This window comes from Pogoniulus pusillus, chromosome 6 (genome assembly GCF_015220805.1).
Source record: "Pogoniulus pusillus isolate bPogPus1 chromosome 6, bPogPus1.pri, whole genome shotgun sequence".
In the NCBI taxonomy this organism is placed as follows: domain Eukaryota; kingdom Metazoa; phylum Chordata; class Aves; order Piciformes; family Lybiidae; genus Pogoniulus; species Pogoniulus pusillus.
The window spans coordinates 33,866,455-33,881,956 of NC_087269.1; the positions used below are offsets into that span (position 1 = coordinate 33,866,455).

At 40.7% G+C, this 15,502-nt stretch overlaps 1 protein-coding gene across 14 annotated transcripts in view; it reads right to left on the reverse strand.

Annotated features, from left to right (window-relative positions):
* Positions 1–15,502, reverse strand: part of ANK3 (ankyrin 3) — a 430,392-nt gene that overhangs the window by 82,173 nt on the left and 332,717 nt on the right. For 12 of the 14 annotated variants that reach the window (XM_064145162.1, XM_064145163.1, XM_064145160.1 and 9 more), the window contains 6 exons: positions 13,226–13,324; positions 13,045–13,143; positions 12,549–12,644; positions 9,175–9,247; positions 8,907–8,969; positions 1,825–1,948 (listed from right to left, as the gene is read on the reverse strand). In XM_064145162.1, the coding sequence (XP_064001232.1) occupies positions 1,825–1,948; positions 8,907–8,969; positions 9,175–9,247; positions 12,549–12,644; positions 13,045–13,143; positions 13,226–13,324 (554 nt within the window). The remainder of the gene's footprint in view (positions 1–1,824; positions 1,949–8,906; positions 8,970–9,174; positions 9,248–12,548; positions 12,645–13,044; positions 13,144–13,225; positions 13,325–15,502) is intronic. The other 2 variants (XM_064145166.1, XM_064145164.1) reach the window with 1 other exon arrangement.

A 15,502-nucleotide genomic window follows, 5' to 3' on the forward strand; every position in this document is an offset into this window, starting at 1 on the left:
TGACTTTTGGACTAAAGCAATTTATAGTAGAAAAGAAACAGGAGAAATAGAAAGCAAAGAATCAGACAGGAAAAGCAAGATGTTATGGCTGGATGGCTTATATATTTTGTGTGCTTATTTCTTAATGTTACACTCAGAATCAGTAGAAAGATCATCCACAGATCACATTTTTGCTAAATAAAATACTTCAAAGGAAAACCACTATATTTTTCTCCTCTGAGCATAACATGTGCAATGTAAAAAGGAATGAGTTACACAGCAACAAATAGTAATGGCACTGCTAAAACCAGAAGCATGGGAATATAAGACTTCTCAAAATAAAAAAGAAGAGAAGAAAGGAAAAAAAAAAAGGTGCAAAGGTGCCCTGTAAATCAGTGCCCAGCTTTGCACACAGGGCACACTCCCTCTCCGCCATCGCTTCAGTGCTTCAGGATTGACCACATCTGACAGAGCTGTATGACCTTGCTCACACTAACTTCTGTTTAAAAGCAGCATGGCAGCTTTAAGTTTACAAAGAAGTAAGACTCTCCCTTCAGATTTGTTTTGCTGATTTTTTAGCTAATGGGCTATTTAAATACATTTTTGGCATTGCTCATGAATGTATTGTCATGTAAATACTTTCTAACTTACCTAAAATTTGTAAGGGAAGCAAACCATAGCTGGGTACTAACTATTAAAGCACAAATTTGCACGGTACGCTGCCATTTCTAATGCCACCGTAACAAGGAAGACTGAAGAGCAGACATCTAAGCTTTACCTAATGGGAGTTGCCATTTGCTGTTAGACAACGAACACCTTTTTTAAAACAGATCCTTAAACTGCAGCATAGGAAAAAGTCCTCAGGGCTTCAGCTTATGAGGCTTAATCATTAGCCCCAGTACGAGTCAACTGTCAGTAAATGCATTGCAAATTCACAACCAAAGAAGCAATCTCTGCTCATAAAGCTTTAATTGTTTTGAACACTGCACATTTCAGGCTTTAGCAAGATTCGAAAATGAAATCTAAACTGTTGATCTAGAAATGTCTGAACTGAAATCAACATTAGTCAGAGACTATATTAAGATTACAACATTTCATCGGGTTCACAGAAACTTTGCCCTGTTTTCCATAACAGGTAATCTATTCCTTGTCAAATGAAACCTTGCAACAAATTTAAGGTACACTTGGGTTTTGGTTTGGGTTTTTTTGTGTTTGTTTGTTTTGTCGGGTTTGGGGGGGGGTGTGTGTTTGTTTGTGTATGGGTTGGTTGTTTGGTTTGGTGGTTTTGGTTGGGTTGTTTGGGGGTTTTTTGTTGGTTTGGGGGGATTTTTTTTCTTAATTATTGTCTATCTCATTTAGATTACTTACTAGCACCTTTAAATAAATAAAAGCACCAAAATAGCAAAATGGTTGTCATTCAGTTTTCCTGGCATTTACTTTATTTGCCTAAATTAAGTTCATTAATGAACACTCTAATGTAAGTATCAATCTGGCTGGCAGCAGTGAAAAGAAATCTTCCCTTTTTGCTGGCTGTTCTAGATCAGTGCCTAGACCAGCTGCAAACTGCTAGTAAAGAGGTGCCTTAGAGATGTTCAGAGCAGATACCAGAAAAAGTGAATAGTTAGTTTTTTGTACCATTGCCATAAGAAGCCAACATGAATAAAGTATATGAAATAAAACTGCAATGAAGATACGCTCTAAAGGTGCAGCATTATCACATCACGGAAGTACTCCCCCTCTGCCTCGTTTCAAAACAGACTCCAGCTTTGTGTCAAGGAGTGCTCTTGGTTTACAAAAGCTTGTAACAACTGTGGTGACACAAAGACAAGACAACGAACACAATACCTGGCGGAGCGGGCTCCCAGGCTAAAGCCCATGTATCCTTCAGCAGGCAAAGAATCATCTCCCAGCTCTTTCAGATCCTGAGGTCCGAGGTATTTGTCAGTATCGCCTGTCATCGCATCCTCACCTGCCAGCACAAAAGCCAAGCTGAAATCAGAAGCTACGTGTATTGTAAATGTTTGTGTGCTTAGTTATAACGCCCTTCTCTGCTCGCTAGCAAGGAATCAATTCCGTCACCCCCACTTTCCCTAAGGCACTCTCCATGTAGCACGTTAATTATCCACCCTTTGAGCGGGCCTGAGAAAATAATTTTATTGGGGGCAAACTTAGGAAGCAAAACGCCACCTTGACGTAAATCCAATAAAGTTATACGAGGGATGACTTTTGCCCCACCGTTTAAGCAAGCTGCACGGCCCTTCTGTACTATGCACCATTGTACTCACTTTTGCTTTCCTTATCAAAAAGCTCAAGGTAGCAAACTCAAGTCGGGTTGTTCAGTATAGAGAAAATAAATCAATTAAGTACTGTCTGTGAGAAAGAGCCTGTTTGCACACCAGCACCAGTAAGTGCAGTAAGCTTGAATGGACGCTGAGCACGAGACCCGCCTTCCACCTAAGGCGTTGTTCAATGACTCTCCCGAGTTTGAATTTAAGAGGGGATTAGATTTTTTTAATGAACTACTTCGCTCTCCCGTGTTGATTTTCTGCGGGTCGGCACTTCCTGAAGCCCCTTCCCTGGAGACTCAGCGGGGCTCCCTCGGGAGCAGAACAAAGCTCTGGACCGGGGCAGCGCTGCCCCGGGAGCCGAGTGCCAGACCCGGGCCGGAGGGGAACCCACCGGGAAGCACCGCGGGCTGCGGCAGAGAGGTACGATACCAGTTTTTTTTGGAAAACAAAACAACACGACACAACGCCAAACAAAAAAAACCGCAAATAAACAAAAATCACTACGAAAGGAAAGCAAGTCGAACGTTCGAAGAGGAGGGCGGGCACCCCAAAGGGTTAACGGCGCAGCTCGCTCTCTCTGAGAGCATTTGCATACCATTACATCATGCAAACCTACATTCCTGCATTGACAGAGCAAGTCCAAAATATGCCTTTTGCGGTCGTAAGAGTTCTCCCCCACCCCGTTTCCTCTACAACACAGAGGAGAGAGCTCCCTTTCCGACATTCACGCTCCCCTCCTTTGTTGTGAACGCGGTTTAGGGGTGTAAAAGTTGCACTCCAGCTAATTTTAACAAGGCGCTGGCGAGGGTAAATAACTCCCAAGCCCAGCTGAACGCTTCCCTCTCACATTCAAGGAGTTTAGGCTAGTTTCCATTCACTAAACTCAGGAAACCACATACGAACCTCTGGCTTTAAACTAACAATCAAGTCTAAAAATACTCCTTCAGCTACTGCTCTGCAAGCGGCAAACAAACAAACCAACTTTCTCTTCCAGCCCAGCAATAATCAGTATCTTAAGTAACAATTTAAAAGCTGAAATGTTCGTAATATACCAGAAAGCATTAAAAAAAAAAAACCCACACAAAACCCCAGAAACATAAACATTATATATTAAGTTAAACTTTAAAAAGTCTTACTGTTTTGGAAAGCCATTTTCACCAGTCTGGTCTATAAGATATTTTTTCCCTGGTGTTTCCAAGAATTCCTATTAGTCCTATTAGTCCTTAAGCAGTGATTTAGAGTTAATCTCCAAACCAGCACACGCAAACTAATCCCTGTGGGTCATATTCGCTTTCCACACAACTGAGATCTTCTTAACATCTTGATCTCTTCGTATGTATTTTAGGACATGTGCATCTTTGTCCGCTCAACTCAGATCAAAGTTCTTTGCAAATATGAATCAAAACTCAAAATAATTACTACAGTTAAAAAAAAAAAAAAAAAGCCAACAAAAGCAATTTTAAAATCCCCTTTTAATCACTCTACAGACATCCCTTTAAAGCTTCTGCTGATTGGATTACAGCCTCCCTTGGCAAGCCTCTCGAATGGTGACATAAACGCAGGCACTCCAGTTATTTGTATGTAAATAGGGGTGCTGCGAGGGTGTCGTTTTGCTGTAACTCGATCCCGGGGCCGAGCCGAGAGCTCAGGGCTGCGGGGAAGGGCGCTGCGCTCCGACCGCCCCCGCCGGGGCCGGGGCCGAGGCCGAGGCCGGGGCTAGGGCCTCCGTCTCCGCCCTTTAGCTTGGGCGGGGGGAGACGGGACTTAGGTCCGGGAGAAAGGTCAGGAGCTTGAGAAAAACGGACCACCGCTGCGAAGGCGAAGTAGTGACTCAGAGAGGGTGAGAGCCACGGGCAGCTTTAAGCAGCAACTAAGAAGGCCAGTAAATGTGGAGACTCCTGCCTTTACCACACCTGAAAACAAGCTGTGAGCCACTCTAAGAAACGGGCGAGACATTTTCTTTAGGAGCATCGCTTGTTAAAGGCAAGGTGGAGAATGGTAAAAATCCCCTCAAACTATTCTTGATGAGCTGCAAAATACATGAGATCTTATCCCGTTCTGCAGCTAATCCAGCCAGAGCAGGATTACTCTGATGAAATGCTCTCATCAAAGGAAAAGCTGCATCTAGGAGTGGTAATTTCAAAGAATTCCAGACATTGTTTCGTGATCGTGGGAGGTTGGAGCAGAATGGGTGGTGCATGTTTCAGCGATCCCACTCTGTTTAATGAGTTGCCACAGCCTAATCCCCTGCCTTTCAGGTAAGGAGCACACTGTTTGCTCACAGGCACACCGCATTCTGCAGAGAGAGGTGCCTTGGAAAAGTGGAGATCAAATTAATCTCTAAATTTAAACAAGAGAAATGCCTCCAAAAGTGAGGCACTGATGAAAAAAACACCAAAGAAAAGAAGAACTGCGCTGCTTTGCTGCAATCGCCATCCTGTCCTTCATAACATGTTACGTGTTGGAGAAAGATGATGTCCACGTTAACAACAGGCAAACAGCTACCACAAGTATGGGAAACCGTTCAAAATCCAGGGAAGGAAAGTCGCAGTAGGTCACAACAAAGGCCCACCAGTTCTAGTAAACCCTGTTTCTTACAACGGCCACAAATTTCTAGTAGAATGTAAGAACATGAAACACCGGAAATCTTCTGGGACATCTTCTCATTGGCAGTGACCTAAGCAGAAGAGGTTTGCTTAGTCACGACCAGTTTTGTTGTTGTTGTTGTTGTATGGGGTTTTTTTCCCCTTTAAAAATTACATCAGTTACACTTTAAACTCACGTAAACTTTGCATTCACTGCACCATGGATGTGTACAAGGCATCACAACTACTTGTTGCAGAAAGAGCAGTGGTTCTAGGCTAAAACTGGTTTCTCTGATACTCCTCACTGTTCTTGGACTAGAGGAGATGCAGTGAGCAGTACTGTTCAATTTGTCTCCTATTTTACAGACGTGAGCCCATTCCTCTGACAACTTTTTTTTTTCCCTCTCTCTTCTCCACAAGAAATTTTTCCATATCTCTCATCATCTTTTTCCATGCTTACTCAGTATTTCTGGTCCCTCAGTATTTCTGGTCCCTCAGTGTATCTTCTAGAGCTGGGAACTGTAAGAGCTCAGGGGAGGTGCTTTTTATAGAGGACACTGAAAAATACAGGCTCTCTGGCAGCAGGAGAGAAGGTATGATGTGGCTTGGGAAAATTCTCAAGCAAAATTTAATCATAGCCTGGGATCCAAATGGGCACTTGTCATTGGCTTTGCTGAAGAGCCCTGAAGCTTTTGCCACTCCTTTGTCACAGCCTGTCCAGAGCTGCCCGATGGCAGAAGAGGTATAGCTACAGTGAAAAGCAGAATGCTTCTACTTGTAGCCAACGTTTTGTTTTAGCACAAGTAGGAAGAAAAGCCATTACCAAAATGATGAGACTTTAATGAATCTGTAAAATTTTATGGAGACAAAGAAACTCAGAAAAGTCTGAGCATAAAAATATAATAAATCAATCCCTCCTAAAATGATTAACTTTTATGCCTGGGGATGCCCTGACCTGTCTTAAAGGCACTTAAACTGCTGTATCTCAGCACCTACTCAGGGATCATGGAGTGTACACTCATGTCCTCTTAGGACATCTGTCTAATCTGCCAGGGACTGATTAGCATGATACTTATTCCTACTGAGAGAGGAATCTCCATTAAATGGGTTTAAAAGACTGTCCTTATTTACCCCCAGAAGTTTGATATCTACTAAAAACTAACTAAAAAAGAAACAACAAAACCAACAATTAGTGTTTCTTGATAATGACTGTCTACATTGTTAACACCTGAAATACTTTTTGGTTTGTTGTTGTTGGGCTTTTTTTTCCCTTTGCTGCCCACATAGTCCTATCCCTCTCCATACCATCTGCTGTTGCCTGCTGTCCCTTCACTTCTTGGAGGGCTGATGTGACACAGGTCATTGCTGTGTTGTGGCAGTCACAGCAGGCCTCCAGCTTCCTTCACTAGATTAAATCTCCTGCACTTTCCCAGAAGGATGCTCCGAGGCACACAGAGAAGGCTCGGGTTGTGCCTTAGCATGGCTGATTTCCCAGCTGCCCAGTGTGTGGGGTGCCAGCCCACGTCTGGAGACAGTGAGATGATGGATCCAGTTCTTGCAGTCTTAGGTTCCACATGTATAAAAGTAGCAATATCTTTAAAAATTAAGGCAGAGCACATGTTCAGTTGGACTTGCTCTATATTCTTCTACAAACTTTCTGCAACACTAGGAAGAGGAGCTTCAATTTCCCCCTCCCCCCTCAACTGTTGCTCACTTTCAAAAAAAACCCGAACACTTTTTTTTTTGGGGGGGGGAGGGGAGTGTGAGGGTGTGGCTCTTTCAACCACTTAACCTCATTTGGGCAAATGTGCCAGACTAACCCAGGAAAAGGAGGAAAAGATCTTTCCTCTCAGCCAGTCTGACTCCAAACCAAACTGTCCTCGGCAGTGAAGAGAAATTACACATTTTCCATGCAATTACTTATTTAGTGGGCACAAGAAGGTATAAACACAAACAGTTTCCTGACATTTGTCACTGAGCTCTGAGACTCTACTTTCCAAGCCTTCAATTTCTCTTATGGGAGAAACCTTAAGAATTGTGGCATATTGAGAACTCATTAAAGAAGTTTCTCTCACTGAAGAGTTTTGGCGGATGACATGAATTTTAGCCAAGCGAGGTAGAGATCAGCTTTGGTTGGTAGATTTGTGCTCTTCTCTCATTTGGAAGCCAGCATCCTGGCTATGAGATTTGTCAGAGCATATTGCCATCTTGAACATGTTTATTTCAATTGGTGTAAGTGGAAATACTGTACATAAATACCCTGTCAACACTCTAGAGTTGTGGGGATGGGCATTGGTATATTGTCTTTACATATGTGCAGCCCAGGAAAGAGAGACGTCTCAGTGGTTATTACCTCAAAGCTTGTAATTCATGTCATGCCTTGTACACTGGAATGCTTCAGCAGAGATTAATAAAATACCAATTATTTGGTTTGATAGCTCCCTTTCAGTGTTAGGATTAGAAAATTACCCTGTTTTATATAAGCTGGTCTCTTGGCTCCCCTAGTAACTACGTGGGTGAAGACACAGTCTCTAGGCAAGGGATCAATTTAATTACCTGCATTCTTAATTTTCAGGTTGGCTTCTTTTTTTGTTAAATGGGAAGTTAGTGACTGCAAAAGCCTTCCCCAGTTATGGCCTCTAAAATGATACTGTACATTAAAAGCCACATTTTACATCTTTGGCTCTTATATTCAGATTTCACATAGGAATGTTTCTCATCTGTACCTGTGCCCCTGCTGTGGGGTGGAATTGGATGATAGTTACTGCCTCTGTTAGCTAGCACCACTCTGAATCTGTGTTCCAGTCACTTAAAACAATACAGTATTCTAAGCAGTACAATAGCCTAGGAGATTTATTTGTAAAACACTAAGGTGAGATAAGAACACTCTATTTGAAACAGCAGCAATGGGAACACAAGGACAAACTGAAAGCAAATCAAAAGGTTCAATGAACAAATTAAACAAATCCTGCCTGCAATGAACTTAGCTAAATATCCTTTACACCTTACTGCTTAAATGCTATAAAAATGAAAAGTAAATGTATCACAATATGGATGAAGAAAGAGAGATTAACTAAACAAGCACAAGAAAATTGAAACCAGTCACTTGTTTTCCTGCAAGTGAAGAATAAAACAATACAGCCTTACTGAAAGTGAATTTGGGCTCACAAAAATACCTTCAGGGCACTGACAGAGTCCCACACATTCAAACCTGAGGAGGTCTGACCTAACAGGATGATGGATGCAGTTGCCAAAGGATTTTTAAACACTTGGGGACCACCAAAGCCATGTCAAACCTGCCCAGCACCAAGGAGTGAGCCGGGATGAGCAGAGTGCAAGTGCCCAAAGCTCAGGAAACTTTAGAGGCACTTGAAGCCGAGAGCTTCATTACCAACTCACAGAATCCATGTTATTATACAGGGTGATACAGATGAAATCTCAGCTATAAGGTTTTTCTCAACACTAATGAACATCAGCATGTAGAGTCAAATGCAGCATCCTCTTCATTCAGGATGAAAGTAATCTGACTATGTTTTAACTGAAAGTCACACTTGAAATCCTGAAATACTATTTAAAAAAAAATCAACCCTGAAAATACTTCTTTCCAGGCTAAGAGTCCACTATCAATGGAACCCAACTATTTCAGACCTGAACCAATGTCAGGTTTTAAACAACCAACAATTCATTCAGTCTGCTGTTCACTTTGACTATCAGGTCTTTCTTCCATAGCCTTCTGCTATGTGACCCTTTTGTCTGACTTTTTATTTTCACTTACAATAATGAAACAATTATCCACTTTATAGAAATAGCAGCAAAAGGACTATTCCAGGAAAGTGAAGGTAGATTGATTAAAAAAATGAAGAATAAGAAATTCAGAAAAAGTTAGAGGATTATCAGCAATAAATCAAAGAATCTTCCAAATCATTCTTAATTGTAAGGCAGAAATTATTGTTAGTGAGATAAGAGGAAAATTATCTGAAAGGATTAATTTTCAGACAAATTAAATTAAAGGAAGAAGCTTAAATATCAGTGCAATACAAAAATGCACAAATACCTTCTTCAACATCTGACAAATATTCAGCATCACTGAGTATTTCAGGGGCATTGGCTTTACGAACTGCATGATTTAAATAAACAGAATAAGTAAATAAAAGCACAGACATGTGTCAATAAAATGATCAATGTAAAACAGTAACAAATGTGTAAAGACTGCATCTAACTAATATACTGTTAGGCTGTCACATTTTTCTAAGCAAATGTTTCTTACAATAACAAAAAAACCCCCTCCAGAACGTGCAAAAGAGTTTTTGAAGTCTTAATACCTTCATCATCAGACATATCAAGAACTTCATTCATGGTTTCAGGTACATTCATTTTGTGCTTTTCCGTAACAGTCTGTCAAAGGAAAACAAAAATCATTTAAGAGTGAAGACATATTTTTCCTTAAAATTATAGTTACTTTAAAAATCAAATGCAAAGTATGACATATTTGTATCTGCAGACTCAAACCCAAGATTGATGTTTTAGCTTTTTGTTCACTTTCCTTTTTATAGATGCATTGAACTATACATTATGAAAGACTGCAGAAACAGGCAATATTGTATTTGTGGTTTAGACTGTATTCATATTTTCACAGCTGAGAAAGCATGAACTGAAAACCTAGAGGATGATATTAAAGGAAGAAACCAGTACACTGAAAAGAGTTTCATATTAAGGGGTTTAATGAAAGATCTTTAAAATAGTCATCTAAATGTTGAGCAGGAATATATCATCACCATTTCAACTAAACTTTATTAGGAAAATATTTCTCCTCTGTCCTTAGCAAAATGCTGCAATCTGGACACAGGCTTAATCCATGTGATTTTTTTTCAGAGGTGCCTCAGCATGAATTGTGTGTTCTTCCCACGAATGAGAACAATTGCAACCACATGCAGGCTAAATGACACCCTTTAAGGAATTTGTGCATTAAAGACACTCAGAAGTGGTTGGCTGATTTTCATCATGATGTTTGTGTTGATTCAGACTCAAAGACCAGTATAAAAAAAAAAAGGCAGAAAAAAATGTTGTGAATGGCTGAAATCTGTTCCTAGAATGCTTGTGTATCCCACAAAATGACACACATGCGCACATTTTACTCTCCATCTGGAGTACAACACAACAGGCACTGGTAGAGTTTTAGGTCATGCAGAGCTACCATTCAAGGGGCCCAATGGAATAATTTTGGGCAGGGAGGAAGGGGGGAAGGAGGTAAAGCAAAACCCCCCAAACAACAAAATCCAAGCTCCAAACCAAAAGCCACCCCTGTCTTTATGGGGATTTTGTACATTATTTTTAGTCACCGTTACTTCTCATTCATTATATACATATGAGAAATCATTCACAGGTTCAGGAGCTTTCTTATTTTAATTTCTTTCAAAATACTTCTTTTTTTTTCTGACCTCATGAATACTCCTTTGGCAATCCATGTTTCTTCAGCTACTGCCATCACTTAATATAGGCAAAGCTTTTTAATACATTGCTGCTAACCTAGCAAAATCACAGGAATTTCTTTTTCAGGCACTGCTGGATTTTTTTATTGATGTTTGAGCATGAATTACAGTAAAATTAGCTGTTTTCATCTCTGTTTTTATTAAATTTAGCTTTGGGAGTTTTTTAGCCAGAAGCTTGTAAAAATAAGTCTCAGTAGTCATATTGAGTTTTTAAGACCCTGATCTGTAAATCAGATTCCTTGTCTAGACTTCCAAAGTCTGAAAATTACGCACTTGTGATGGATAAGCACCAACTTCTGATATTAATGGAAGTTATTACTGGGCTTCTCTTGAGAGGAAGCATTTGGGGTAGTATAGGCCTTTCAGCATCTAACATTTCTTCCAACACAATTCACAGTCTAACCCACCATCTCTCTACTCTCCCTCATCTACAGAATGTAAGTGATCAGTCATCTTAGGCAGCACAAAATCCCCCAACTTCTTGATTCTACAAGCTCAGAGTGACCTTGTGATATTAGGAGTTCTTAGCATAAAAGTGTGAATTCACTTTTTTCTGCAGCTACCTAGTTGTATACCAGGCAATCATACAGGTTTATGCTACCTCATACAATCAATCAAGTTTTTCACTGTGGAAACCTATTTCCAAATCTTTCTAGACAGAAATGTGTTTCTGAGAAAATTTAGAGAGAAACTATAAGGAAAAAATATTTTTCTTGTCATATTCTCTTATATTTTATTCTTCTGAATTTTGATTTTTATGTGGTGGATTTTCTGTAAGTTACTGAATTATAGACCACAGCCAAGAAAGTCACAAGAAGAAAGTGCACATGCAGTAGCACAGCTAAAATCTGCTTGTCATCCCAAAAGCTGATTGTGTCACAACCACCTCTTTACACTGGTAGACGACACAATGGGTGACAACAGAACATGGAATACACAGTAACCTCTTCTGTCTCTGATAATGCTTAAAAATACTCGTTTGCCTACTTCCCTTTTTCTTTTTAATCAGGGAAAAAATGCAAAGAAGAAAAAAAGCAAATCTGGAGCCAGTACTCTGAGTTTATGTTCTAAAGACCTGATTTGGGCTTTACCACTGTGGTTTACTACTACTGCTTTACAACTAGTGCATGGAGGCTCCTTAACTTAGAAAACTCTTCTCCAAAGAGCAATTTACTGAATTACTTGTAAACTAAATATCTTCCTGAGAAAGACCTGAGCTACCTGTTGGTCTGAGGTTGGTGTTGTACTTTTCTCCCTACCAACAAGTACTAGGATGAGAGGAAATACCCACAAGTTATGCCAGGGGAAGTTTAGATAGTATATTAGAAGAAATTTCTTCATTGAAATGGTTCTTCAATACAAGAACAGGCTCCTCAAGGAAGCGGTTGAATCATCATCCCTGGAGGTGTTTAAAAGAAAAGCAGAAGTGGTCCTGAGGGACATGGTTTATCATCAGATTTGACAGAGTTAGAGAATGGTTGAACTGAACCCAAGGATCTTAAAGGTCTTTTCCAACCAAAACCATTCTATGATTCTATATATTGCATCCCAGGAAGTGCTGTTTCCCTGATAGCAGGTAGTCTTTGGCCATTGATAGTCTTTTTAATTTATCCTAGCTAGTGCTGTAATAAACTTTCCTGACCAGTAGGACAGACAAGCTGGACTTCATGAATGTGTCTGTGAATGGATATCTGGGGCTGCTGGAGATGACTGCGGTTGCTTTGTGGAAGATAGCCTCTCACCATACCTCAGAAGATGGTGGAAACTATGCAGTGAGGTGCTTTTAGGAAAATTCCAGTCACCTTTTAGATTTGGATAGGTTCTTTTAGGCCAAATAGATTGGTCCCTTGACAAACCTCGAAAGGCAGAAGCAGTTTCTATTTACAGAAGTCCACTGGAATCAGTTTGTATTCCTGTGGTTTATGTCCTAAACAACAAGATGTGCAAAAAAACCTCCATGGCAGCTATGACCAGTCATTTACACTGGCCATTTTCAGCTCAGTTGGTACTCTTTCTGCATGCACACTCATAGGGTCTACTACCTTAAAAATGTATTGTTCATATTTGACTTAATATCCACTTTGTACTGCTAAAAGGAAATAGGTGGAAATTAAACTGAAATCTCAGTAGACGTGTAACTAAACAAAGCTGAATACACTGGCTTAGGAAAAATTGTTCCATTCACAGCTGAACTAAACTGTACTTACAATTGTAGTCATAGTCTCCTCTGTCACCACCTTCAATGTGTCAACAACTGAAATGTAGCCAAGTCGCTTAGCAATGGCGAGGGCAGTGTTTCCATTCTAGCAATTGAAACATTGGTGGGGGGAAAAAAAAAAAGAGTTGAATGTTAGTAAGGAAAAGTGTAGAGATGGCTAATAGATTACAGAATGTGCAATAAGTGCCAAAGAAATGCTTGTATATTGGTGACTGAAATGATTACAGTTTGGATAGTGGGATATATAAGATTTTAACTCTGCAGGAACGGGGTGAAAATGAAAAGATTTTCAGATAGTTGCTGAAAGTTTGGAAGAGATGATGGCATAGAGGATGTGGGGGCGATGGGAACAGGCTTCCGCTGTTCTTTTCCTCTCCTACCGCAAACATATTTTCACATTTCCCTTACTCAGATGCTTTACCTGGAGTGGAAGAGCTGAGCCCAAGGGGAAAGCAATGGCCTGGCAGTGTTCCCCTTGCACTTACCACGGTGAGCTCGTTGGGTGCCGCGCCGTGATGGAGAAGGACGTTGATGATGTGGGTGTGCCCCTGCTGCGCAGCCTGGTGCAGCGGCGTGTAGCCGTTCTGCGGGCAGAGGGAGAAGCTGCGGTGAGCACGACACACAAGCTGCCTCCACGCAAGCAGCGAGGTAGAGGCGGAAACTCACCTTCGTTTTGGCATTAACTTTTGCAGAATGCTGCAGAAGGAAGTTAACGACTTTTATGTTTCCGTAGTGGCAGCCAACATGCAAAGGAGTGTATCCCATCTGGAAAGAACAGCAGCAGTTACTCAGTGTGAATATCCCACACGTCCCCTGGTAAAACATTCAGGCATGAAACAGCAAAAATCCTCTTAAGCTGAATTTCTTTGGACTGTGTGAAAAGTCTTTCAATCTTGGAAAATAAACGCACTTCTCATGAATGTTGATTCAAGCCTCATTCTTTGTTACCCTGTCTGAACACCTTATTCTTCTGTAATCTTCACCATCTTAGCGTTGATTAAGGATTTGCCTTCCTTGGCAATGGTCAGACTATCTTGTCTCTGGGGACGAGCCCATCTTTTTAAACACATCTATGGGTAAATCCTTTTACAATGAGCTTCATATGCTTGGTGCTCCTACAGCATGATAATAAATAAGTCATAAGAAACGTTATGAAACCCAGGGCTCTTGCAGATACAGTGTAATCTGAAGCACATCAGTTCTGACTGAAACACCTAGAAGGTAAATCTAAAACATTGCAACAGATTTGCCAGCTCTGCCACAAGAACATAGTTCTAGAGAAACTGAAATACCAGCTGGTGAATTTAGGCTGTAAGACAGAAGAGCCTAATTTTTCATGTGTCTGGCCTTGTCTTACAAAGACTGCAAGAAACTGCTTTTTCTTGGCAACTGCAAAGATGAGAAAGCTGAATGTATCTGTTTTTGTTCCTATCACTCATTTTTCATTACTAGTGGACAGACTAAAAACGTTTGTCAGCCCTGGGATCCCTCCAACGAATGCTCTGAGCACAACTAGCTATTGTTTTCTACTCGAGTATCCACCATTTGCATTTTTTTTCTAAAACTGGTTACTACAAGAAGGATGTCACTTAAAAACCTGACAAGATTTTTACAAACGACTACTCCTGATAGCAAAGCAGAAGTCATTATGCTGACTATGAACTCACACTCGCATTAAAACTCGCATGTTTAAAGTGAGTCAAACAGCATGTTGAAACCTGTCAATTGTAATAAACACTTTAATCAACAGTTAACATTCAACACACAATGCAACAAAGAGGACCAAAGCTTGCTCTTGCTGCTCTTATCTCAGTCCATGAGAACAGTTAGCAGGTTGGGAAAAGTTAGATATACTTGAGGTGCCAAACATATTAGAAATTATTAGATTATCTTTCTTGAAGTAATTATCTTCTTCTTCCTTATCTTCCCTGCAAGACAACCCTATCTCTTCTTCCTTAACAAACAAACAAACAATCTAGACCTGCACAAAGTACAGTTTAGGAGATGTCTACCTCTGAACAAGACACTTGCCATTTTTCTCCATGTCATGGAGAGAAGCTACTTTTCCCCAAACTTCTCCCCCCAACTCATACTAATAGCTTGATTGCTTTCCAGCCCATGCTTTGCTTGGCTCATAGAGACAGATTAATAGGTTTCCCTCTCTCTTGAGATGAGTAATTTGGATTCCTTTCCCCTTTAAAGGTCAGGTTTCATGGACCCACTTGATTGGCTCTGATAAGCCAGAAGGAACATTTTAGCCAGTGTTCACAAGGGGCTTCACCATTTTGCAAGCAGGATGAAACTACACTGCCTGTATAATGTGTCTTTCTGCTACTCTGTGGAATTTCCAATGTTCCATTACCAGTTTTTATGCAAAAATAATTGCTAGGCTGTAAAAGTGATCTTTAAACCTGGTTGATTCTATGATTCTATGATATAGAATCATAGAATCAACCAGGTTGGAAGAGACCTCCAAGATCATCCAGTCCAACCCATCACCCCGCCCCACCCAGCCAACGAGGAACCCAAGTACACTAAACATGCAGTAAAATATGTTGCAGACATGCACTGCTGTTAATCTACAGGAATTCTGCTTCAGATAGGGGGTAAGAGGTGAGACCATCTGAGATCACTACTTTCAGTGGCAGAAAGGTCACTTAAAATACATATGGGGAAACATGGCTACGGTGATTGTGCTTTGGCTGTTGGTAGAGCTCAAAGCAGCCATCCCACCAGAAGGAACAATTTGGAACTAGATCCAAAAGCATACCTTGTGGGTAGAAACAATGAAAACTGGACTAGCTGTGGATTGACCAAACAATGGTCAATAGTAGCAGCAAACATCAGTTTTTAGAGGTGACAAAAAGGGCCTTTGTATTCCTGCTCTAAAAATAAAACCCTTGTGCCCAAGAAGTAGAGGCACAAAGGCAGTTAAAAGCTGCA